At 38.8% G+C, this 27,514-nt stretch overlaps 2 protein-coding genes across 4 annotated transcripts in view; one reads left to right on the top strand and one right to left on the bottom strand.

The window, feature by feature from the left end:
• Nucleotides 1-16,906, bottom strand: part of CCDC186 (coiled-coil domain containing 186) — a 48,194-nt gene extending 31,288 nt beyond the window's left edge. For 2 of the 3 annotated variants that reach the window (XM_078077091.1, XM_078077093.1), the window contains exons 1-4: nt 16,666-16,906; nt 9,683-9,820; nt 6,033-6,725; nt 1,185-1,311 (exon numbers count right to left, since the gene is read on the bottom strand). In XM_078077091.1, coding sequence (XP_077933217.1) covers nt 1,185-1,311; nt 6,033-6,691 — 786 coding nt within the window. In that variant the 5' untranslated portion in view covers nt 6,692-6,725; nt 9,683-9,820; nt 16,666-16,906. The remainder of the gene's footprint in view (nt 1-1,184; nt 1,312-6,032; nt 6,726-9,682; nt 9,821-16,665) is intronic. The other variant, XM_078077092.1, reaches the window with a different exon arrangement.
• Nucleotides 13,726-27,514, top strand: part of TDRD1 (tudor domain containing 1) — a 51,744-nt gene continuing 37,955 nt past the window's right edge. Inside the window, exons 1-2 of the mRNA XM_078076907.1 lie at nt 13,726-13,820; nt 21,624-21,771. Coding sequence (XP_077933033.1) covers nt 13,726-13,820; nt 21,624-21,771 — 243 coding nt within the window. The remainder of the gene's footprint in view (nt 13,821-21,623; nt 21,772-27,514) is intronic.

The raw sequence follows: 27,514 nt of genomic DNA, 5'->3' as shown, positions 1-27,514 counted from the left end.
CTGACAGATTTTACTTTAGACCAAGTCTTCAAAATTAAGTACTTCATACCTACAGCGTTTCTTAATTTGGACTAGCCACCTTTCAAGTGCTCAAAGGATTTATGTGGCTAGTGGCTGCCATATTGAAAGGTGGAGATCTAGAGATAAAACTAAGAAAAAAAAAATCCTGCTATACTGGCTAGCGAAGGAAAGAAGAATCCAATTTTCTCTTTAATAAAGGCACAACCACTAACAAGCTTATGAAAAGAACAGCCGTGGTTCTCTCCCATATATTCAGTCTGAAGTTTCTGGTCACCAGCAATAACCTGCCTACCCAAATGTGTCTTCCATCTATTATTAAGCTTCCTTCACATTTTAAAATTCTAAGTTTGGTTTACTGTGGTATAGCTCTAAAGCACGTAAAAATCAGGATTACGTAAAATTTACAAATACAATCACCCTCCAACCATGTAATGGTGCATTAAGTATACCAACACATAAGCAAGTGAAACTTGGTTTAATTTTTTATTATCAATTATTTATTGTGTTGTTTTTTTTCATTATATAGTTTTTGGTGAAGGATGAGACAAAAGGAAGGACTTTTAAGGCTAAAATGCTTCTAATCCTATCCACAGAAGAAAAAAAGCAGCTCAGAAAGATAAAGAGCAGCTCAGCTTTGCCACTAGTCTGAATATTCACTTTGTTGATCCATATATCAGAGTTCATGTTTAAAAAATTTTAAAAGGAAAGAAAATGAGGAAAGACAAACTGGGGAAGCCAGCTAGCCAGATAAAATCTGAAGCAGGAGAGCCAGTCTTCCAGTGTAGTACACAATAAGACTGAGAATGGAATCACCTTAAACGATAAGCTTAGAAATATTCTAATGCTAGATATAAACTTTAAGGTATATGTTGCTTCTTCTTTTAAGTGGTAGAAAGTCTGACTGCCAAATCAAATCTTTTTTCCTCAGATTTCTATTATATATAGAATATACTCACACATATCCTAGAAAAATACAAATTTACATAAGAGAAAAAATCAGGCTATGATTCCCATTTCATAAAAAAGAATGCTTTACATACCAAGCAATCCTCTGCAATTAAAATACAATTTAGCTTACAGAACTTCAATTTATACACAAATTTTCAGGAATGTGTTTATTTTACAAATTGAAGTATAGTGTTTAAAGATTTTTGTCTTTTTACCTGTTTAATTGTACTCATATGCTGCTTCTCTGTTTCTGTTCTTTTTTTTAGTTCTTCTCTTAAATTGTCTTTTTCTGAACAAATGTCTAAGATGAGCTCCTGATGCTTCTTATTTTCTTTAATTAACCTAAATATAAAAAGAGCAGTATAAGTAAAACATAATTAAAAACGGAGATGTGAAATAGGATGTTTGCAGATTATAGATACTTATGATCAATATATCAACATTCCTAAGTAGTCCTTTTGTAATGATATATTATGCTTTATAAAACATTCTCTGGCAGTCAGGCTATTAACTTCTTCCTAGGAATCTGTATATTTAAAATCAAGTGAAATATAATCAGATAAAGAAAATCACACTCTTTTTTAAGTTTACCACTTTGGGTATCTCAGCTATGCACGTCATCCCTTCAGTATTTGAACTCCTCCAGACCAGTGTTTTCTCAATCTGAGGCAAAGCCCTTCCAGGCATTTGCCTGGAGACATTTTTGGTTGCCACAACAGGGGTGGGGGTTGCTACTGGATTCTTTTGGGTGGAGGTCAGGGATGTTGCTAAACATTTTACAATGCACAGTACAGTCCCACCACCACCAAAGAATGATATGCCCCCAAATGTCAACAATGCTGAGGGTGAAAAATCTTGCTTTAGATTTTAAGAATATTTCAATGATATTCTAATTAATAGTTACAGAAGAAATTTAAAAAATACATAAAACAAAATATAAAAGTTCAAGCAGAAACTTCATTTTGAGTCCCCTAAAAAAATACAAATAAAGCCTTAAAAATTACCTGTGAAGTCTTCAGAACTATAAAATATGACACCTAACAAGGTTAACAGCTAATATTTTGGAATTACTAATAGCAATAGCTATTACTTAACACTTACTTCACAATATTTACTAAGTTTAAGTGCATTATTTAATATTCAGGTTTATGAAATTAGTAAGTCTATGAAATTATGTCTTATGAATTAAAAAAAAAAAACAAAACTTGAAGCCCAGCACTTGTTCCAGGTCACACAGCTAGTAAGTGGTTGAACTGAGATTTAGACCTAGGTCTAGTTCCATAGCCTAGGCCTTTCTCCTACTTTGAAGATCATAGACAAATGCTTACTGGGTACCTACTATGTACCTATACTCTTCTGTGTGTTGAAGTATGTCAGCAAACCATCCCTGCCCTCATGGTGTTTACATTCAAAGGGAGAAAATGAAAATAAACATAATAAAGTTCAGGCAGTAACCATGTCCTATTAAGAAAACTAAAGGAGGGCAAGAAGACAGAGAGTGACTTGAGCAGTGATTTTATTTTTTTAGAAGATTTATTTATTTATTTGAGAGAGAGGGCATGTGCGAGCATGGTCGGGGCGGGGGGGGGGGGAGCGCACGCAGAGGGAGAGAATCTCCAGCTGACTCCCCATTGAGCACAGAGCCCGACAATGGGCTAGACCTTACCACCCTGAGATCACCAATGGAGCTGAAGCCAAAGTCAGGTGCTCAAGCGACTGAGCCACCTAGGTGCCCCTTGAGCAGTGCATTTAGATAAGGTAGTCAGGGTGGGCCTCTCTGAGGAACACAGGACCACAGCGAGGAAGCAAATCATGCAAATGTTTGGGAAGGAGAAAAATGCAGCATGCAAGTTTATTCAAGCCTTTTTGGCACAGTGGTTTAACTTAGATTATTTGATTCGGTGTACGCTCAAGTTGTTGCAGAAAACTACCTGCAGCATAAGAATCCTAGCTGTAGAGTTCACAAGTAAGCAATTTAGAGAGGCAGCAAACCCTCAAATTGTCACATCCAATGCACAACTAACAGTTCTTAATTAAGAATTCCGGTTGGGACCTTGGACAACACACTGTTAGAAAATAGAGCAATGGATGTATATACAAAGAAAACTGGAAATAGATGCATTCATGAAAATTTAAGCCAAAGGAACTGAAAGGCAGTTTTCTTTATAGAATATTAAATGAAGGCAAAAGAAAAAAAATATTAGTGTTCTAGAGCTAACCTGAGTCACAATTATGCTATTATGTGTATAACAAAAGATTAACTTATTTAAAATAGTATCTAATATTTTTATAACGCCTTAATGTCTATAAAACAATTCCGTCAGGTATCGTCCCCTTCACAGAGATGACAAATTTTGATTTAGAGAGGTTGATATGAACAACAAATCAGAATTTGCAAGTGGAAGTGGGAATCTTCCAGCTGCAGGCTTCTGACCAAAACTGTGCTTACCCCAGTCTACCATGCTGCCACAGTTCTGACAGGATGGGGCAAAAAAGAATTTTCTATTGTATTCCTAATATTTTTAGATAATGTTAACAACTTCTAACTAGTTCATTTCAGATAACCACATTGAAAAATCTTCTGAAGCCAGACTAACTAGGCTCAGATTTTAACTGAGGCATTTACTAGCATGTGACCTTGAGCAAGTTTCTTAATCTCTCTGTGCTTTAGGTACCTCATCTGTAAAATGGGAGTAATAGTTCATACCATAGAGGACTGTTCTGATACCATGAATATATATAAAGTGCCTGGCACATAATTAACAGCATATAAGTATTTGCTATTATTTAATGTATAACATCTTACAATTTACAAGAGAGGCATTAAAGTGATGAGTCCAGATCTAAGGTAAGTGGGAAGAGGCATCAAGGACAATCTCAAAAAAAAAAAAAAAAAAAAGTTCTGAAAGAACAGGTACAGATAGGAAAATGAGGAAGTTACCCTAAAAAACCAAAGTGGTAAAAGCACTAATGGTCTAAGTTCAAAATCACATAGTTTATTCATAATAGCAGCATTCCAGCAAGGATATGAATAAAAGTAGCAGCCATTAATTTTGGAGTAGTATTAAGGGCTTTGAGTCTCAAGAGATATTTGTACACTCATGTTCACAGTATTATTAATAGTCAAAATGTGGAAGCAACCCAAACGTCCATTGACAGATGAATGGAAAAGCAAAATATGGTATATACATACAATAAAATGTTATTCACCCTTAAAAAGGCATTTCTGATAGATGCTACAACATGGATAACCCTTGAGGACATCTGCTAAGTGAAATAAACCAGTTGCAAAAAGACAAATACTATGACTGCACTTTATATAAAGTAACAAGAGGAAACTTTAGAAAAAGAAAGTAGAACAGTGGTTGTCAGGGGCTGATGGCAGGGGAATAGGTAGTTGTTTAATGGGTAGGGAGTTTCAGATTTGCAAGATGAAAAAGCTATGCAGATTGGTTGCACAAAAATGTGAATAAACCTAACACTACTGAACTGTACACTTAAAAACAGTTAAGATGGTAAATTTTATGTGTATTTTGTCACAATCTAAAATAAAAACAAAAAATAGAAAAAAGGAAGAGTTCTGGATGCTTAAGAGATTAAAGTTCACTGGATAAACCAATGAAGGGTAAGCTGGTTTGCGGAAGACTGATTCACTGAGTAAGAAAATCTAGAAGAGTAAACACTAGAAGCAAGGAAATCATTAAAAGCCAGTTACAGGGGCGCCTAGGTGGCTCAGTTGGTTAAGCAACTGCCTTTGGCTCACGTCATGACCCCAGGGTCCTGGAATGGAGTCCCGCATCGGGCTCCCTGCTCAGCGACAAGCCTGCTTCTCCCTCTCCCCCTGCTTGTGCTCTCTATCTCTCCCTCTGTGTCAAATAAATAAAATCTTAAAAAAAAAAAAAAGCCAGTTACATATCTAGCAATAGTTGGATTATGGTATATTTTTTTCTGTCACCCTCCTCTAGTATAGAGACTTCCTCCTCCGCTTTCTCTACATACATACCTCCCATTCCAAATTTTTTTTTAAGTATCATTTAAAAAAAAGAATCAGTCTGTATTTTAGGGAAGGCTAGCATGTTTTATTTGCCTTTCTTAAACGTTATAAAAAACTACCTAGGGGCACCTGGGTGACTCAGTTAAATGTCTGCCTTTGGCTCAGGTCATGATCCTGGGGTCCTAGGATCTGCTCCCTGCTCAGCGGGGAGCCTGTTTCTCCCTCTCCTCCCTGCTCAAGCTCTAATAATAAATAAAATCTTAAAAGAAAAAAAAGACTACCTAAACATTTGCAACACTTAGATATAAAAATCTAGAATAAAAATACAGGACGGGGGGCGCCTGGGTGGCTCAGTGGGTTAAGCGACTGCCTTCGGCTCAGGTCATGATCCTGGAGTCCCTGGATCGAGTCCCGCATCGGGCTCCCTGCTCGGCAGGGAGTCTGCTTCTCCCTCTGACCCTCCCCCCTCTCATGTGTTCTCTCTCATTCTCTCTCTCTCAAATAAATAAATAAAATCTTTAAAAAAAATTAAAAAATAAAAATAAAAATACAGGACGATATAATACCATTAGAAAAGGATAAAATAAAACTAAACTATCATTAATATAGAAATTAACTTCAAAAATCCAAGGGAAGTCTAAAAATGTGTTCTTAAATTACTGATAACCAACCAACTCTTCTCTAAATTTTAATTTTTAAAACCAATGAATTTACAATGGAAATTTTAAGAAAATCTTTTTGAATTGTAAGACTTCTCATTTTCTTTTGAATTTCTCATAGTTTTGACAATATTATGCTCTACATTCTTTCAAAACTGAAAAACTTGAGTTGTCTTTATATTTCTAGATCTTTAACGAACTCACATTAGTATTTATTCTTTTAGACATATATTAAATAACTAGACAAACTTGACATTTGCTCAATTATTCAGTAAATACATTATCTGTTGATCAACTACAACAGGCATGTCTATTGTGGGATTAAGAATGGACAAGATGATACCTTTCTTTAAAGAATTCAATCTTTAATCCCGGCAGGGGGAGAAAACCCAAAAAAATTAAAAACTTACTTCTTTATGGTGTGCTCTTGCTGTAAATACTTCTCTTGTACACACTTTTCAAACATAACTAATGCATGTTCTCCCTTATTCATTCCATTTGGTACTCGGTGTTCTTCCACAAACTCCGTAGATAAGAGCTCAGATTCTATTTCTTCCAACAAATCCTCTGACGCTGAAACGTTCTTTATTTTTGAAATAAGTTTTTTGGTGCAGTCTGTATCGTAGGGACTTTCTGAATAAGTCTTTTGATTCGCTGCTTCTGTAAATGTAGATGACCTTAATTCTGCCAATATTTGTGTTACTGTCTGTTCCGTTTCATTTGTTTTTGAAATTTGCTTTGTCAAATCTCCACCAGGAAAATTACCTACTTGTTCAGAATTTTCTGGGCATATGTCTGTTTTAGCACAAGAATCCTCACCTCCACCATGATCCTGAATACAATTTTCCTGTGCTTCAATTTGATTATGTTCATTAGGCTGACATGACGTTTTATCAAAGTTTAATGACGACAGTTTAGACTCATTTTCTAAGCTGCTGCTTTCATCAACAGAAAATGAGTTGCAGAAGTCTTCCTTTGATTCAAATGTTTTCCCAATATTTTTATCAGAGGAAATGGAGGCTATATGCTCTGTCTCTGACATGCTGATTGACACCACTTCACTCTGCATTTCTTCAAATCTGTTCCTGATCTTCGTTTTACATCTAAAGTCAAAACATCAAAATTTAAAAAAATAAAGTTTTTTAAACCAAGACCTCATATGTATTTGCACAAACTCCATGATGTGGAATAACTGAGGCCACAAATTTTACCACTAGTAACTCTTTTAAAAGACTTTCTTTGGGGGGGGCGGGGGAGAGAACAAAAACCAAATAGGACAGACAATCCAAGTGTGCTGCTATCAGTAGGGTTCTACAAAGTCTTACTCTTTCCTCCTTTAATTCATTCACACAACTTCACTTCAGCTGCAGTTTGGCATTCCTTAGTCACCCCCATAAGATGTTGGGTATGAAATATCTACAGTTTAAGTTGTTAGAATTCAATTGTTTAGAATTCTTCAGTCCATGAGGGGGAAAAGACCATTTCAAGAATCTATAAGAAAATATTGGGGAAATAAGATAGCAGTGGAAACACTAGAAGAGAAAGATTATAAAACACATTAATGATGATAAAAATTTACTAAGAAGGAAAACTAAATAAAAAAACACAACTATCTATAGCCCAGGCACCTAAAGCTGAGCTAAAATAAGTCTGGGTGTTAAAGATCCCTGACACGAATTTGTTTTCCATCCAGGCAAAAATCCAGGAAGTACCATGGTATCTCCAAACATTCTCATCAAGAATAAACAATGTTCAGTGCAACTCAAATGGAGCCCATATGCACTGCCCAGCTCATAAAGGAAACACTGATTAATTCAACAACTAGAATACATTTTAATGCTGTTTATTATGATGGTTGCTATTTTAGCTATTTTCTGAAAATTAGTCAACTTCAAAAATTATCCTAAGACAGATAAATATAAAATATTCCAGCAATCTTGATGAAAAAGACTTGTCATCTTCTTTCATCACACATCAACAAAGCACCTATAGGGTTGATGAGTTATCAGTGTCATATAAGGTTGGATAAAAAAGGGGGCAGATCAGAGCTTTGACAAACTAGAAAAGAAATAATTTCAGATGGAAGGCGTACTTATGGAAAATAAAACAAATATAAAATTTTTGAATAGAAAGATACATGTTTTTATCGGTCTGTGATAAAAGTCCTGGTGGGGGGGGGGGTGAAAAAGGGTAAGAGAAGACTGTCAGGTAGAATCCTCAGAATGATATGCAGAAGTGAATTTTATGACAATAAATCATGATAGACTTGTATACTTTATTATACTATAGTTTCTAGCACACAGTAGATTCTCGGGTATTGAATTAAAGTACAGAAGTGATAGGATAAAACTAGTATTTGAGGAACATTATTCTAGGAATGCAGAAAATGGGGAAGAATAATTCTAAGAAAGGAAGTATATAGACTTCCTCCTCTGCTTTCTCTCCCTCTGGGCCATCAACTAGTATAGACATTGACCTTAACACTACAAATTACTATCTGTATAACATATTTCCAAACAACCAAATAGAAATTATCATTATCGGGGCGCCTGGGTGGCTCAGTTGCTTAAGCGACTGCCTTCGGCTCAGGTCATGATCCTGGAGTCCCAGGATCAAGCCCCGCATCGGGCTCCCTGCTCAGCGGGGAACCTGCTTCTCCCTCTGACCCTCCCCCCTCTCGTGTTCTTCTAATAAATAAATAAAATCTTTAAAAAAAAAAAAAAAGAAATTATCATTATCTTGCTGCATATGTTATGTTATATACAAGACAAAGCCCCAACTAGTATTAAAGGCTTGGTTTAGACAATACAAATTAATGCAGTAAGTTAATAAAAGGCCTCATAAGCACACTGTATCCCAAAATCAAGGACAAAGTAAAGTAATTCTCAGATAGGGGTATTAGACTATATAGTTCTCCCTAAAGTAAGTCACTTTAAGATACAACTTGTGAATGTGTTGCTGAATTTGAAATCTTAATTTAGAAATCTAAAAATGGTTTTAAACATCATAACCAATGTTAATAGCAACGGACCAAAATAGATAAAGAATCTATTTAAATGAGAATATATAAAGGGATTATGACTCTCCAGCATAAAGCAAGAAGAAACTATCATTAGAGAATGTGTGCCATGCTTTGTCAAGAGAAAAGCATCAATTGTAAAGAATTATCTTTTTATCCAGCTTTCATATTCTCCACAATTCACTCTTCAACTTTATTTTCCCTCCTAGAATTCAACCACTTTGATAATTTGAACCAACAACTCCTGATATCCACATTAGTTACTTTCAGTCTTGTGTTCTTGAGTTACAGATAACAAATTACCTGCTTGCCGTCACTCTATGTCCATATGAAAATCTTCACCTGAATATAGACATTTTGAATGGATGCTCCACGATAACCTCAAACTCAAAATGGCATAAATCCCAAAGCAAATTATAGCTCCTATAATTGAGCACTCCCAGTGAATCCTTTCTATTTCTGTCAATGGTATCATTTTTTTCTTTTTTTTAAGATTTTATTTATTTACTTGACAGAGAGAGAGCACAAGTGGGGCAGAGTGGTAGACAGAGGGAGAGGGAGAAGCAGGCTCCCCACTGAGCAGAGAGCCCGACGTGGGGCTGATCCCAGGACCCTGGGATCATGACCTGAGCCGAAGGCAGATGCTTAACCGACTGAGCCACCCAGGCGCTCCAATGGTATCATTTTTCTTAGTCATGACTCCTTCCTTCCTTTGCCCTCATATTCTTTTACCAATTTCATGTCTCCAATTATACCCTCCTTTCTACTGCCACTGTCCCCTACCTGTAACCCAATCCAGGTGTAATCACTTCATACCTGTAACACTTAAAATGTTGGTTTCTCAATCTTACTCCATGAAATAAGCAAGTGACTTGAGACAGCACCAGGTCAAGTGTCACCCAATTCAGAGAAGGGGTTGAAGTGTGTACTACAATGGCTCTGCCAAGAGGGAACAGGAGATGCCCTATGAAGTGGGCTGGCCCTCGATAGCACAAGGGACCAGGGAGCTACAACACTGCCCCTAAAAAATCCACACACTACCTCCACAGAGACCTCCACCAAATGCAACCAGACGAATCAGACTGAGGCCAGGGCTCTCTCTTCCCTCTTTAGAGGTTCCTGTAATAAGAATTCTGCTTCCACTGGCTGGTCTTCTTCCCCCAACTCCAAAAGGGCTAGCTAGAGAAAAAAAGAAAGGACATATTTTAGAGCCAAATTACCTCTTCTTTAATCCAAGCAGCTGGGAATTAACACTTTCAACCTTTCTTCAGGTAGAACAAGGAGTTTGGGATTAATGTTTTTTGTTGCTTGTTTTTTTTAAATGATTGAAACCTGTCTTAATTTCTGGAATAAATTTTCTCTAGTAATCAAAAGTGGCAGAAAGATATGACATCAAATTAGTACATTATTAGGGGACTATATTTCAGAGGGAAGTGGAAAGGATGGGGGCGTTTTACACAGTACGATGGGAGACCCAATAAGGAAAAACTAAAACCATTTTATGTTTACACTTCAGAGTTGCAATTCCTCAGTAAACCAATCATACTACTTTCCCAGTCTTCTCTCTCAACACATTCCTAAAATCCTAGGACTTCGCTATAATCTACCAGTCCCTGACCAGTCTACTCAAGATTCCTCCAATCTGCACATTAACATTTCCATGGCTTTGCTCCCATCTAGAATGTCCTTCTCTTCAGTCTATCCAGAGCCTAATTATACTTAAAGGTCCAATTTTAACACCTCATCTTCCTCCAAATTTTCTCATTGTAAGTACAAAAATACTCTCATGTAAATGAAAACATACTGCATTTACACTCATTAAGCACACAGTCACAGCCTTCCCTGTGACACTTCTGAACAGTCTTTTAAATGACCTCTGTACTGGCAAGGAGGAACATCACTCTGAACTGAATCAAACCTCTTCAATCTCCAGCAATAATGACAATAAATCAACAAATATATTCTCTACTACATTTGCATTCATTCTTGCAAATATTAAATGCTTTTCAGTTCTCAATGAGGGTGGGGTCCACTGGGTTTATACAATGATCTGAGACTTGTAATGTGCAGAACAATAAAAGTTTGTCTCATTCTGCTGAATATTCGTCTAGGTTAAAAAAAAAAACAAAAACAGAACAGTAAGCCCGTGTTTATGATTACCTCAGCTTAGACTGTTTTATATATTATCCTTTTGTAAATTAAAGAAAAGTTTAACTTCAAAAGACAAGTACTTTCTATACTGTTGATCAGTAATATGCCCCTGACCTTTGAAAAAGTCTTCACATAAATTGACATCTGGTAACCACTTAGCTTGCAAACTGAGTTTTCTGATGCTCAAATGAATACTAGTTGGACACAAAAGGAAAAGGAGATGGGTTAAGGAAAATCTATGTGTATATATGCAAAAAAGCCATCATCAAAGATTAAGTAACTGCAAAAGATTGGTGGGGGGGAGAGGCACCACAATGAGTTTGATTATATCCACAATTAACCAGGTAATAAGAGGGGGAAAAAAACAGTCAGCTGAGTCCTCTTGTGGGCCTCCAGCTGGCCATACAGATGCGGGCCAGTCTGGTTATGTCCAAGTTTTTTCTTTGGGGGACAGGAGTAGTTGTCATCAAAATTACTGAGGATCCAATAGCCTAAGAGTAGTTTAAAGGGACAGGATATAAAACTAGACATTTGTTTACAAGATTGTTTTAAAAAGAAGCTTATACAAATCAAATCCATACTCACATATAAAGATACAGATTACATCAATTCCTTTTTTGAGGTTAAAAAAAAATACAGGTTATTTGACTTTTTAGCAACTCTTACTCATTAGAGGAATATACTATATTTAAAACTTAACAGTCACAAAATTCCTCTCAGTTTAAGCACTTTTTTTCAGAGTTGTTTCTGACACAGTACTACAGGACCAATTCACACTTCAGTATCAGAGAAGTGAGAACTGGTTTCGCTCTTACTGGAGCTCATCAGCTGTAGGCAACTGGTCAAGAAACATTTTTTATTTGCCTTGAAGCCAATCATTATCCTCCTCTGTTTTATTTCTTAATGCAAGAACTCATATTTCTACCAAATTATTTCCATATTAAGAGCCTTACAAATAAAAACACTGTCTTTAACAGCTTTTAGTACAATTACCTTTTTTCTTAGTAATTAGCAGTATAAACAATAAAAAAAACAGGCTTACTCAATAAACTGCAAATACAAATGAATCCAATCCACAGATATTTGGCAACAGGTTATCAAACAAACAAGCCTCATAGAAAAGTACCAAGTTACAAATACATTTCCGAACTATTAATTAATACACCAAACATATACTGCGCATATTATGTGCAGGCACTGTTCTATGCGTTGGGAACACGACAGTGGAGAAAACACCCATCCGTTAGGGAGTTTACATTCAGGTATAGTGGACCAATATATATAAAAGCTCTATGTTAAAAAAAAAAAAAAAAAAAAAAAAGCTCCATCTTAAATCTTTTACTCTTTGTGTTTACAGCATTTTAATATGAACATCTGTCAGTGTTCCCCCTGAAGCTATTTAAAACAAAATGTTTTAAATCCAACAGAAAAATCTGGCTCAGTTCAGCATAAATATTATTTACAACAAACAACAAAGTTTTAAGTTACAAACTATACCATATGAATCTCAAACACCACCTGTATATTTCTTAAAATCATGTCCACTAAGATAAGCAAGTTGAGTCTGTGAGAGCACTCCTGTTCTTCACTATAATGGTTAACTGTCCTTTGTAGGCCAAGCACATTAAAAGGTTCTTCACATATTCCCCAAATAAACTTTAAAAGCAGCATGAACAAAAGAATAATTTATCTGACCAGTTCTAACAAGGTTCTGATATGGCAATTAAAATCAGAAGCAATAAATTACATCAAAAATGCATCCATAGTCCAACATAATCTGATCACAATCCTAAGTAAGTGATTTTTGATGGAGGTTAGCTTTAAAATACAAACACATTCCTGGATAAAGTTTTTAAACATAGTTTTAAACTAATAGAAAGGAACCTGTGTAAGAAACATGAAAACTGGGACGCCTGGGTAGCTCAGTCGTTAAGCATCTGCCTTTGGCTCAGGTCATGATCCCAGGGTCCTGGGATCGAGCCCCGCATTGGGATCCCTGCTCCGCGGGAAGCCTGCTTCTCCCTCTCCCACTCCCCCTGCTTGTGTTCCCTCTCTCACTGTCAAATAAATAAATAAAATCTTAAAAAAAAGGGGGGGGGGCGCCTGGGTGGCTCAGTCGTTAAGCGTCTGCCTTCGGCTCGGGTCATGATCCCAGGTCCTGGGATCGAGCCCCGCATCGGGCTCCCTGCTCAGTGGGAAGCCTGCTTCTCCCTCTCCCACTCCCCCTGCTTGTGTTCCCTCTCTCACTGTGTCTCTCTCTGTCAAATAAATAAATAAAATCTTTAAAAAAAAAACAAACATGAAAACTTTGTTTCACATGATGAAAATATCAGACACTGAAGTTAACAAGTGAATTTATGGAAATCAGATTAAAAACTAAAAAAAAAGACTAAGCTAGCAATTTCAAAGAACTCTAAATTCTATCAAAAGGGAGAAATATTTTGTATGGTACTCACATTCTAATTAAGTTTGTAGGTAAAATTTAACCTTAATGAGTTTCCTTTTTGTGAAACATACCACTAGATTTTAAAAGTTGCCTTTATCCTATCAGTTAAAAGAGTTATGAAGCCAAGGTCAATTATCCCTGTGGGGGTTTGTTTAGCTTTGCACCTAAGACTCAGGGCAGAGTAATTTTTACAGTTATGTGCATTACATTACAAAAAAAGATGTCAGAAAGACAGACTCAAGGGGTGCCTGGGTGGTGCCATTGGTTGAGCGGCTCTTGGTTTCAGCTCAGGTTGTAATCTCAGAGTCCTGAGATCAAGCCCTGCATGGGACTCCATGCTCAGTGCTGGAGTCGGCTTGAGATTCTCTCCCCCCCTCCCTTTGCCCCTCACATTCCTGTGCTTGCTTGCTTGCTCCCTCGTGCTCTCTCCCCTAATAATCAATTAACCAATCAATCGTAAAAAAAAAAAAAAACCTCAGGGCAACAGATGCAGCAGGAGTCCCCCCCAAATAGTACCAAATCCTGTGACAGGATAACAGGAGAAAGAGAAATTAGGGTCCATCAGGATTCCAGGAAAAAGAGGTAAGTGGCCATACCATCTATCACATTATCAAGTTATCTGTCATATTATCAGTTTACTCTTAGACAATGCAATTTTATAACTCTATTAAGTTTTAAAGCAAAAAGTTATTAATACAAAAATCTTATTTTGAAGCTATCTGTAGAGCACTCACTATATAAACTTTAATGAGTCTCAGGAAATACAAAAAGTATTTTTGTCTAATATTTTCCCAAATCTGAAAATTAAAAGAAAAAAAAAAAGATTGACCTATAGTTTCCTTTTCAAAAAGGAAGACTAATAAAAAAATTAAAGGTAAGTTGTAAGTCTGCCTTCTATTAAGGGGTTCTGGTTAATGTTAAATTCTGAAAGCTTACCTTTCGCCTGCGTTCAGTTAATATGGTATGATACAGTTTACCAAAAACATTATTCATTAGTACTTACTACATAATCATCCCTACAGCAGACTATCAGTTCAGGTCTTAATGACAAATATACTCACAATCCAATCAATACTTTCTTTGGTGGGTTTAATTTTGACTTTGTGTCTATTGTCCCTTCATGTCAGTATTTTTCCTTTTGTTTACTTAGTCCAAATAGATTTTTTAAATATCAGTAGCTAAAAAAGTTCAAGAAGTCTGAAAAAATATAAGATTAGAGGGTTATTTGTAAATTTAAATGATCTATCCTCCTACTGTTGCCCTGAAACACTAAATATAACATTTACAATACCCTAAGCCTAGTGAATGTTTATGAGAAATTCAAGAATCAGCTTTATTTTTTTAAAGATTTTATTTATTTGAGAGAGCACGAGCACAAGCTGGGGGAGGGGCAGATGGAGAGGAAGAGGGAGAAGCAGAGTCCCGGCTGAGTAGTGACCTCCACGCTGCCTTAATCTCAGGACCCTGAAATCATGTCCTAGCATAAATCAGACACTTAGCTGACTTAGCCACCCAGGTGCCCCTTGGCTTTATTATTTAAAGCCAGAAATAAGGGATAAAAGAAAAACCTAAATTTTATTGAAAGAAAAAAAGCAGAACTTGAGGTCAAGGATTCTTTCACATGAAACTGTTAGATGAATTTGGAAAACTAATACAGATTACTAGTCATTCTTCAAAGGGAAAGATGATTTTTCTAATTTCTAAAAGAGGCTGCTTCGACCTATTAATCTCATTAAGAGTATTCTGTACTGTTTTACCCCACTTGCTGATGTCAGCATATAGATGTAAATAGACGTTTTTAAACTGAATATACTAAGAAATTGCCATCAGCTATGCTATCATCGAATAGTACTAAAGGACAACTCTTGCATTTACGGGTAAAGGAACTAAAAGGTCACAGAGTAGTTACTGTGCTATACCACTCCTTTCATGTTAGCAGTAAGACTCTGAAATACCAATGACACTCTGGAACCTTCACTGTTTAAAGAAATCTCTAGGTTTATATGCTGGTATTCTGAATTTGACATGGTTTCAAAAATAGTAACATCAACATAAAAACAATCCATGCATTTCCAGGGAAAAACACAGACATAAACACAAGCCAGGCATTTCCAGGTAGATTCTTGAGTATATGTTTGCCTACTACAATGCAAAAAGGAGTTTTAATTCTTTGTAAGATTTGTGAACTACTCAATACCTTTACTGATTTTAAATAAAATTAAGAGGCCAATCATCACTTTTCTATTTTTGCAATGATGAATAAAATTTGAAAAGTAGCTGTACAGAGAAGAGATTTTATTCACAAGGAGATAGTTCAGTTTCACTGTGAATGTCTCTTGAACCTTAATCTTTCCCACAAGATTAACTCCGCAAATATGAAGGTGTAGTTTGTAGTTAGGAAGGCTACACCCACAATTTGCATACCTACACACTAAATCTTTTTTTTTTAATGACTATCAGCACACCTTTTGAAATACTGTTCCACTGATTTACTGCACACTTTTCTTACAAAAACTTCCAGCCTATCATTTAGGAAGAAGTAAAAACGCTAGGCATCAAGGAACATCACAAACACACACACGAAGAAAACTGCCAAATGCCTGGCACTGTATACACCATTATTTTTACTATACTAATCCTCACAGGTAACAAAACTATCAAGTGAAAGAGGCAGATTCTAATCCAGATGCTCCGACTCTAAATTCAGACCTCTTTAAACAAAACGAAGATGTGAATATTAGCTACAGTTGTTAAATTGCTAACAGCTAAGCATTAATTACACCTGCGCTATCCCCAGTCTTGCTGCTGGGGGAAACGTAGAGGCTTTCCCATGTTACAAGTTTGATGGACACAAATTTGAAATATCCTTACCAGCCAAGGTTTATCAAATGCCTGACGTCCTTGGAAGAAAGGCAACATAAAAACCAATAATAGTATCTCTCAAAACCAAAATCCCAAAGAACCATCTTTAAGTTACTTAAAATCACAGTAACGGAAGAGTTGGTAAGACGGCAAAAAGTCGCCACAACAGTAAACATAAAACACAGTCAACTTGAAAACGGAAAGAGAAATAGGCAACTGAGTGAAAAATAGCCGAGCAGGTGGGGCTTAGCTGCAGTTCGCGCTGGGAGATCAGGCAATCGGCCCAAATTAAGCTGCTCTCCAAGCACCGCTCCGGAGGCGCGGCCCCCGATCCCCGCAGATCCCTCGGCCGCCTCCTCTGCAGTCGGCCCGGGACCCAGGGAACAAGGCAGGGAGAGGGAGGGATTCCTAACTCCGTCCCCCAGCGCTCGCCGGCCTCCACTGCCCGCGAGAGAGGCCAGGCGGAGAGCCGACCCGGGACCTGCAGAACCGCGGGGGAGGTGGGCAGTCCCTCCGCGCCGCCACCGCGACTGCGGTCGGCTCCGGGCGCCCGTCAAGCACTCACCCCACTTCTCCGAGCTTCAGGCCGCACCCCTAACGAGGCCGCTGAAGCTACGGCTCAGGGCCTAATTTCTCCATAGCGGGGTCCGGCAGACCAGGAGGTGAGGGGGGGGGAAACAGCGACCAGGGACAAGCCCGACACCGCGCTCCCTCCGCCACGGCTTCCCCAAACCCCCGCGGAGCTGACACATCAACAAAGATGGCGGCGACGCTGAATCCGGCCCCACTACAGCTGAGGGGGTGGGGCTCCCTGGAGGAGCCAATCAACGAGGCGCGGGCGGTGTGACGCGACGCACCTCGGAGCCAGTGTAACCTGTCTGCAGTGGGCGGGGCCGGGGCCGTACCGCCTCCTGCCCCCGCAGGGCCCAGCCCGGTGCTCACACTCGCTGGGCACCCATGCCCGGACTGAGTCGGCTAGCCAGCAATCCTGCTAGTCCTGTCCTGTTTCTCACGCCACTCCCACCCTAAGCCTGTTCTTTCTTTCTGTAGGACGCTCTCATTGGGTATAAACCCACCTCACTCTTTGACTCTTCTCATATTAGTCAGGGGTATAAAGCAATAAAAGAATTCGAAATTGTGACTTCCCAGCTCTGATGCGCAAACCTTGCACCTGACGTAGGCGGAATTAGCAGGAGGAGCCTACCTGTCCCTCTGACAATTCATCCCTGGGAGAGATTCTGGGGGTTTCCATAACACCGCGTTCGTGTCTTCAACCTGGCGCACACTGCCATTGTTTAATAATAAACTGTTCGTGCGTTCGTCCCTGGCACCAGGCTGTGAGCGCCTTGAGCGCGGGAAGTGTCCTCTCCCGGCCGGGTGTCCCGGTTCGCATTGTGGGCATTGACATGCAGGAGCTACTCAATAATTAGCAACAAAAAGTGTATTGGAGGAAAAAGTGTGTTGAATACAGTTGCCTAATCGGGTCCAGATAAGGGGAAGGTTCAATCTGCGAATTGAAATCTACGTTGTTCCAGTGATGTTCTTTGGTTTAGGACTTCCTACTCATCCAACTCATGAGTGAAAGTAGTTAATTCTGTCAAGTTGTCAACGTGAGAGTTTGTAAAGCAAAGCTTGTTCCTGTTCTGTTAAGCTTCTTTGACGCTAACTGCTAGGGGGGAAAAATCACTAAAAAAAATCAACGTTATGTCACTTTATTCCTCTTTCCTTTTCAACAGGAAACGGCACCTCCCTCCTTAAATGAAAATACTGCAGTGAGACATACTTTGCAGTTAAAGTGTTTCTGACAGTGAAGTAATAAATTGACTTTAAAACAGTCAATCGACCAAACATTCCTAGTGAGATATATTTTTCCAAGGGGGAAAAAATGTAAGCCTTTTTCACAGCTCATATTGTTAGTAATAACCTTCACTGTTATTTCTGAAATATATATATTAGTTTAAAGCATTTAATAATTATGTTTCTGGATACCACGATTTTCATTGTTAGAGAAAGGACATACAAATACAAAATCAAAGAAATTAAGTAAAAATTCTGCAATTCTAAATTTGAATTTAGAAATATCAGTATGAACTCATGGTATTTTTTTTTTTCATTAAAAGTGTCCACTGAAAAGGCCTGGAATAACAATCAGCACAATACACACCCCTATCCTCCATCATTTCTAAATATAATTTCCCACAAAAAGTCACTTGGACTCCCCTTGGAAATCAGGGACTGATTCTAAGTCTGGAGCAGGAAAGGTGCAAGAAAGTCTAAGATATGTGTATCAGAAAGCAAAGAAGAAAAATAATAGTTGTGTCAAAGACTCAGGAGACAATTCAAAAGTGTGCCCACTGGTCAAAGGACAATTTAACATTAAAAATAATAACAACAGCATTTGAGACTCTTCTACTATGTCAAAAATTAATGTGTGTTGATTTTTTTAAAACATCACTGGTCACCTTTGGAAGATGCCAAAGAATCATCACAGTCTGAAAACTGATAAAAGAATCAAGCATCCTAACTTTCCTGTTACAAACTGAATCTCAATCAAATAGTCAATGTGGGAAAGTTCTTTATAGAATTCCAGATAATAAATGCAGAAAACAGACTATCAGCAGTTTGCAAACCCTAATGAAATAATGGATCTAGGTAACAATCATCAGTGAGTCTAGAATCATTAGACAAAAAGCCAGTGGAAAACTTTATAATGGGTAGATGGGGCTGACATCACTTGAACCTGCTAGATCAATTTCAGTATCCTCCAAAGAGAAACAACTAGATATTAAGTGTCTTCTGATGTAATGCTACAGAGGAACACAATACCACCTGTGAAGTATACTTGCCAAAGGGGATATGCTCACAATTGAACTTAAGAAAAACTGCCATTACTTCAATTTATAAATTACAAGAAAAGGATTAAAAGGAAGTATCTTTTTAAAATACATCACTGAATACAAATATAGGATCTTGTTTGGAGCCTGATTTGAACATACCAATTATTAAAAATCATTTGAGACTCTCTGGATATTTTAAACACTAATTTCATGATATTCAGAAGTTGTTAAGAAAATGTTAAATTGTTAATTGTTAAGTTTTGGTGCTGCTTTTAAAAGTTATTATCTTTTAAAGATACATAAATATGTATAGATAACAAGATATAATATCCCCAAAAGTAAAAGTGATTAAAAAAAAAAAGCCCCCAAATAAAAATAAAAACAACCCCACATTGATGGAAATATGTCAAAGGATAACAAGAGCCAACTCAAAGGGCTCCCAATGACCAAAATTGGAAAAATTTGAGCAAGGAAATGAGGTAGTGTTGGATTATAACCTAAAGTATAAAATAAACATGAGTTCATAATAATACATATACAGTATATATGATCAAATATATTAATAAATGGAGAAGAGACAAATCTCCTATGTAAACAAATTGGAAATAATTTCGGTATCTGGCCCTTAAGGAGGGGGAGCATAACTTCTCTTTCTTAGGTGTAGACTGGGTGTAATAACTTTCTTCCAAAGTGTATAATATGCAAAGGGAGGGAAAACAAGAGTAACTTTAGAAACCTGAAGAACACTAGTCAGGTGGTGGTATCTCGAGTATGTTATAAAGGTGTGTACAAGAGTTGTGTCTTTCTGCAATGTCAGCTTTATTCATTCATAAAGTAAGGTTAATACAATTGAAAGCAGGTTCAGGATTCTAAACTCAATGACATTTCACTGTGCATTTAATTTGGCTTCATACACATCACACAAAGTACAATACAAAGTTATGCAACAAACAAGATACAATAAGGGTAAGAACTTAATGAATCAGGGGCACCTGGGTGGCTCAGTCGTTAAGTGTCTGCCTTTGGCTCAGTTCATGATCCCAGGATCCTGGGATCAAGCCCCACATCTGGCTCCCTGCTCAGCGGGAAGCCTGCTTCTCCCTCTCCCACTCCCCCTGTTTGTGTTCCCTCTCTTGCTGTGTGTCTGTCAAATAAATAAATAAAATTTTAAAAAAAAGAACTTAATCAATCAAACCAAGTCAGTCTGTGAGCACAGTTACTATGAGGACTTGGTCAGGTCTAGGCCAGCTCTAGGCACTTACTGCTTAATATGTTTAAAAGTGGAGGATCTCTATTATGTTCAGAGATCAATCAGGCACAGTCCACAGCAGTTGCCTTTTAATGTGGTCAGATGAGGAAGGGTCAGTGTCTAGAGAGTCTGGCAGTTTGCTGTAGAAATCCTCTTTTTACAAGAGTTTAATCAGTCTTGTGCCTTTGCAGGCCTCTTTTGTCTCTAGTGATTATCAGCTCCTAGTTCTTCTAGGCCTTACGGGTTGTAGTCCTTGGTACTCCCAGTCTATACTGGTTTTGGTGATATTTGGTCTTAGCTGCAATATCCTTGGCTTCTTTTCTGATTATATCACTACTTGACACGAGTGACACCATCCTGCTCCCTACAGGTGGAAAATGTCAACTGTCATGAATCATTTTCACAGGATGTACACTTGATATGGTGCTGGATAAATGGCACTTTACCTCTATAGCCTTCCTTCCCAAAACCCTTAACTCCAGTCTTATCATTAGAAAAACAGCAAACTCCAACAGTGGGGCATCTTACAAAATGCCTGACCAGTACTCCTGGAATCTATCAAGATCACCAAAACAGGGACAGTCTGAAAAACTGCCACAGCCAAGAAAAGCCTAAGAAGACACGACAACTAAATGTAATAATGTGGTATCCTGAATGGAATTCTGGCTCAGAGAAAGGACAATAGGTAAAAACTGCGGAAATCTAGATAAACTCTGGACTTCAGTAATAATGTATCAATATTGGTTCCTTAATTGTAGTTAATGTACCCTACTAATGTAATATGAATAATAGGGGAAACTGGGTATGGTTAATCTGGGAAACTCTGTACTATCTTCTCAATTCTCAATTTTTATCTAAAACTGTTCTAAAAAAAACCTATTACAAAGAAAAACAGATTCAAGTCAGAATTTGCTTCCAAACAATGGGAGAAGTGTGCGTGGGGTACGGATGCAGACAAGACTGACCGTGAGTTGACAATGTGGAAACTAGTTGATAAATACATGGGGTACCATTTTTCTCCCGAATTTGTTTGAAAGGTCCCTAGTCCCCTCCAAAAAAAGGTTTAGAAATATTTGAGCGGCACCAACATATAACCAGGTGTGCTTAGTCAGGGAAAAAGTGATCACCTGTATTTACTTTTCAGGCAGAGTTAGCGGATTAATTTGAAAAACCTTGTAAGACTTTAAGTGGTTAATGCGACCGAAGTGACCATTACCGAGACACCGTCTGCATCTTTGAGCTCGAACTGCATCCGAGTTCGCAGGGCTACATTGCTAGAAGCAGCTGGAATAAGTATATAGTCTCGGCGGAGAAACTGCGAGCACGGAGCCCTGGTGCACAGCGACGCCCCCCGCCCCCGGGGCACAGCGCGGTTTAGGCAGCGCGCGGAGGATGTGCGTGGGCGTCGCAGTGTGCACGTGGGAGCGGACTGCGCAGGCGCCGCGCTGGCGCAGAGCTAGCCATTGGAGGTGGGGTGAACGCAGAGAGCGCGTCTGGGCGGCGAGGCTGCCGGACACCAGTGGACGCCACCACGGCCAGCCTTCAGAGACGGGTCGGGGTCAGCGGCCCTTTTGCCTCTTACCAGGTCAGGGTTCCCAGGCGCGTGGCAGGGAGCGAAAGGGACTGCGTGAGGGCTGCGGGGCTTCGGTCGTTGGGGACCGGACGTTGGGCGCTGGACGTTGAGGTCGGGCGTTGAGGTCGGGCGTTGAGCGGGCACCGGGGGCCTGGAAGTGGAGAGAGGATGGAAGGGTGGAGGAGCCCTTGGAACCTTGGCTGGGGAAGGGCAGGTCTAGGGTTGAAGGTTGTGGTCGGGGAGGGGCAAGAGAAGTGAGAATTGAGCCCCTGGGTAAAGGGGGGCCCTGTAGTAGGTTTGGAAAATAGTACTTCCAGGCACGACTCTCCGAAATGTGAACGTCCGCTGGCATCCCGATAGAGGAGCTCTTTGCTCTTGTCTCTGAAAGAATCTAGTTTGTGGATTCAGTCAGTGCTTTTGTTTAACTCAAAGCTGCAGTGCAAACAACACTAACACTTAATAGACTTTCCCCCCACTTCCTACCTTCTGTAGGAAAGGTGGATGCACCATGGCTTTGGCTAGGTACGGGTAAACCGGCTCTGGTTCACGTTGCATGTTTGTAGCGTGTCTGCTGTGTGCCAATCGCATTTCTTGGCACTTGGGTCCCTGATATAAATACGTTGGCCCTGTTGGCCTCTAGAGTATGAGAAGATGCTTCTAGTTCTCTTGTTGAGCCCTCAGGGTATTGAATGGGAAGTGGCATGGCCTAGGAATCGGACCTGGATGTTCAGCTCAGCTGTGTAAGGGCCCTTGCGCTGAGGGGGTTGGCAAGTTACTTCATCTGCTCCGGTCTCCCTTACTTACCTGGAGGAATAAAGGAAGTAAGAATGCTTTAATCCTCAGATTATTTCAGTGTGCAAAGTAGTTACACATGAAAGGAAGAAATTCTTTGTGGTTTAAAAGTAAAGTTTAATAGCTGCCTCCGAAGAACTTAGTAAGCACAGGTCACTGTGCTAAGTAGTTTACATACATTCTTGAATTTAATCATCACAGTTCAGAGTTATGAGGAAGTTACTAAGATTGGCAACATTTTACAGAAACTGAATCCAAGAAAGATGAAGTGATTTTGCCTGAGATAGCATAGCTAAATGAGGAAGATGAGACTCTGCTCAGACTTGGGTCTGACCCACTTTAAAGCTCATGTTCTGCTGAACCATTGAGTTCCATAGCTTTAAAACTGAATGTTTCCTTGGGTGTTGAGTTTGATAAGTTCTTTATAGATTTTTGGATTCTAGCTCTTCAGCTGATAAAGCATTTGCAAATATCTTCTCCCATTCTGTCAGTTCTTTTGGTTTTGTCAACTGTTTCCTTTGCTGTGCAAATGATTTTTATCTTGAAGTCCCAAAGTTGATTTTTGCTTTTGTTTCTCTTGCCTTTGGAGACATGTCTCCTAAGAAGTTGCTGCTGTCAAGGTCAAAGAGGTTGCTGCCTGTGTTCTCCTCTAGGATTTTGATAGATTCCTATCTCACATTTAGGTCTTTCATCCATTTTGAGTTTATTTTTGTGTGTGGTGTAAGAAAATGGTCCAGTTTCATTCTGCGTGTGGCTGTCCAATTTTCCCAACACCATTTGAAGAGACTGTCTTTTTTCCATCGGATATTCTTTCCTCCTTTGTTAAAGATTAGTTGACCATATAGCTGAGGTCCATTTCTGGGTTTTCTGTTCTGTTCCATTGATCGATGTGTCTGTTTTTGTGCCAGTACCATACTGTTTTGATGATTAAAGCTTTTTTTTTTTTTTTTAAGATTTTATTTATTTATTTGACAGAGAGAGTCACAGCGAGAGAGGGAACACAAGCAGGGGGAGTGGCAGAGGGAGAAGCAGGCTCCCCGCGGAGCAGGGAGCCCGACGTGGGGCTCGATCCCAGGACCCTGGGATCATGACCTGAGCCGAAGGCAGACGCTTAGCGACTGAGCCACCCAGGCGCCCCGATGATTAAAGCTTTTTAAAAGAGCTTGAAGTCTGGGATTGTGATGCCTCCAGCTTCGGTTTTCTTTTTCAACATTCCTTTGGTTCTTCGGGGTCTTTTCTGGTTCCATACAAATTTTAGGATTCTTTGTTCCAGTTCTGTGAAACATGTTGATGGTATTTTGATAGGGATTGCAATGAATGTATAGATTGCTCTGGGTAGCATAGACATTTTAACAATATTTGTTTTTCCAATCCATGAGCATGGAACGTTTTCCCATTTCTTTGTGTCTTCCTCAGTTTCTTTCATGAATATTCTATAGTTTCCAGAGTACAGATCCTTTACCTCTTTGGTTTGCAGCAATGTCCACAATAGCCAAACTATGGAAAGAGTCCGGATGTCCATCGACAGATGAATGGATAAAGAAAATGTCTATGTATGCAATGGACTATTAGCCATCAAAAAAATCTTGCCATTTGCAATGATGTGGATGGAACTAGAGGGTATTATGCTCAGTGAAATAAGTCAAGCAGAGAAAGACAATTATGATTTCCCTCATGTGGAATTTAAGAAACAAAACAGGAGCATAGGAGAAGGGAGGGAAAAATAATACAAAATCAGAGAGGGAGACAAACCATAAGAGACTCTTAACCATAGGAAACAAACTGAGGGTTCCGGGAGGGGAGGAGGTTAGAGGGATAGGGTAACTGGGTGATGGGCATTAAGGAGGGCACGTGATATAATGAGCACTGGGTGTTATATACAACTGATGAATCACTAAACTCTCTCTCTGAAACTAATAATACACTATATGTTAATTAATTGAATTTAAATAAAATTAAATTTAAAAAAAACAACAACCCCAAAAAACTGAATGTTTCCTTTGAGTAGCCATTCTTTCTGAATGCGTGTGGTTACCAGGAAAACAAAAGCAAACATTAGAGAAGAAAAAGAAAATTATAGCTATGTATCTGCTGCAAGTACTTTTGGTATTAAAGGAATTAATTCACTGTGGTAAGAATTAATTTTACTCTAGCTTCTATTCTGAGAAGGAAGGAGAGGGCTTACAGTCACTGGTTGCAGGTGTATTGTGGGATGCTCTTGGCCAGATGGAGGGGCAACAGGATTCCAAGAGAGTGCAAGAAAGGGTTTGCCCCTTCCGGAGCTTCACATTTTATTGGTGTCAGATCATGAAGCACAGAACAAAAGGACAATACAAAGCCAAGGCCTTCTGTTTGCCTGTGGAACTATAGCAGTTACTTCCATTCCACTGGTCTTTTATTACATCAGTGATCCCTTTAACATGAAGGAATTTGGGGACCCTCCTAATTAACCTCTTGTGTTAAGGAAATATATAACTAATTTGGATTTGAGGATGATTATAAATACATTTTTTTTTAAAGATTTTATTTGACAGAGAGACACAGCAAGAGAAGGAACACAAACGGGGAGTGGGAGAGGGAGAAGCAGGCTCCCCACCGAGCAGGGAGCCCAATGCGGGGCTTGATCTCAGAACCCTGGGATCATGACCCGAGCCAAAGGCAGATGCCCAACGACTGAGCCACCCAGGCGCCCCTATAAATACATTTTTATTCATCACCAGTAGCATGTAAAAAAATAGTAGATTGTATATAGGGGAAACTGCTTGTTTTAAAACTGGGTAAGATTAGCCCATGAGGTGTCATGACCCTTGCAGTGATGTCTGTAACACGCCTGTACCTGGACACCAGAAGTCAGCAGCCCAAGGTTGGGAAGCACAGCATTATGGAATAGTGTCTGTGCACTCCAGATTCACATATGCCCAGTGATTGACACAGGATGAAGCCAAGTAGGGATAATTGCAGTTTTCTTACGGGGGTTTTTTAACGTTGAAATACATGTGTTAGAATTCATAGGACTGTAAATCAAAAGAAAAAAGGCAATCTTTATATGATAAACACATTTTTTAAAAAAATTAAATTCCAAAAGATGTTAGGTAACTGCAAGTTTTATGTGTACTCACAGTAGTCCTGGTTGCTACTCCAAAAGCTAGTGCGTAATTTTAAGTAGTTAGTTTTCAAAGTAAGGGGTAGTATGATGATTCTGCTGACCGGATGTTGGCTCTCATCTTTAGTCCTGTGCTCAGTTAGGAGAAGGATGTCTATGTGAGGGTTTCTGATGAACTAGCGAAAGTCCAGACTTGTGAGGACCTTGGAAGGTGTTACATCAACTGGTGAAGGACCTGGAGGAAAGTGGATATGGTAGACATCTCAGGTATTTGAAAGGTTATGGAAACAGCAACAGGAGTCAGTCAGTTGGGAAGTGAACCATTTTATAAAGAAGAGTGCAGTACAGTTGGCTGTCCAAAATTAAAGAAGTTAGAAGCTTCTAGTTATAGAACAGGTCTACACGTCTATTTGCCCTGGGCATTGTAATGAAAATTCCTGAATAGGGTGAGGCAAGTGAGGTGTCTTTCTAACCTACATATTCCACTCTAGGTGGAGCTCTTTTTAAGCTTAAATCCTTTTTAATTGCTGCTTAAAGTTCTAAGACTGATTGTTGTTTTTTCTGAAGTCAAATTTATTTACTAATTTTTGGACTTTGGAAGAGTGGATGTAAGACTTGAAGTTTTGCTGTTAAATTTCAGAAACCCTCATAACGTGATGTAATTCTCCATTTAAGACTGCCACATGTAATTTCAGACAGTGAATTTCATTTTCACTGTGCAGATTGTCATGAAAACAGTGCAATAGTACATTTTAATTATTTTGTCATACAATTATCTTTTGAATGCCTCGTACAAAACATGGTAGGTGCTATGAGAAATCGGTATTTTTTTGTTAATGTTTCTAATAAAACCTGGTTTCTCCACTCAAGGTACTTAAAATAATCCAGAACACAGACATAACTGTCTGTAGCTAACTGTGCTACAGGATAGAAAGGAGCTGATTGTGGATTGACTGTCAGCCCTACCAAATAAGGACAAAGGAAAGGCTATTTCAGGAGTTACCTGTTGTGTATTGAGGGTCCCACTGGTGTCTTGAGAAAAGGACTATATCCTAGCTTTGTGGTTTAAATATTGATCCTTTACTTGATTTAGGATTAGCCACACTTGAGGAAAAATAGGCCTAATTTAAATGCAGTATTAATATTTTAATCTTTCAAATGCTTTTTTCTATTAAAGTAATTCATTTTTAAGCATAATTTGAGGGGTACCTGGGTTGGTTAAGCGTCTGCCTTCAGCTCAGGTCATGATCTCAGGGTCCTGGGATCGAGCCCCGCATCTGCTCCCTGCTCAGTGGGGAGCCTGCTTCTCCCTCTCCCTCACCCTCTCCCCCTGCTTGTGTTTGCACACTCTCGTGCGTGTGCTCTCTCTCTGTCAAATCTTAAAAAAAAAAACATAATTTGAAAATGAAAAAGACTAAAAATTGCTTTTGTCAACCTACTTCCCCATAACACTCTTTTAAAATTTAATGTATTTCATTGATCTTGCGTACATGGAGGGGCTATTTTTTTTTTTTTTGCAGTTATTATACAGTGTTTCTGATTTTCATTTGCTATTCTTACAATGTTTTACGATGTTTTTGAAAACTAGGATTCTAAATGGTAGTGTTAATATTCTGTCTAGTAGAGGTATCACAGTTAACTTTTTTCTCTAATTTTTTTTCACTATTTTAAATAGGCTTTTTTGATGTTCAGGATTATTATTATTATTTGAGAGGGGAGAGAAGGAGTGGGTGCAGGGGCAGAGGGACAGAGGGACAGGGAGAGAATCTTAAGCAGGCTTCATGCCCAGCATGGAGCTGACACATGGCTTGATCTCACAACACTGAGATCATGACCTGAGCCGAAATCAAGAGTTGGACG

This window comes from Halichoerus grypus, chromosome 7, assembly GCF_964656455.1.
Source record: "Halichoerus grypus chromosome 7, mHalGry1.hap1.1, whole genome shotgun sequence".
Taxonomy (NCBI): Eukaryota; Metazoa; Chordata; class Mammalia; order Carnivora; family Phocidae; genus Halichoerus; species Halichoerus grypus.
Note: the sequence above shows the minus strand (reverse complement) of the source record. Positions and strands in the feature narration are given on the sequence as shown.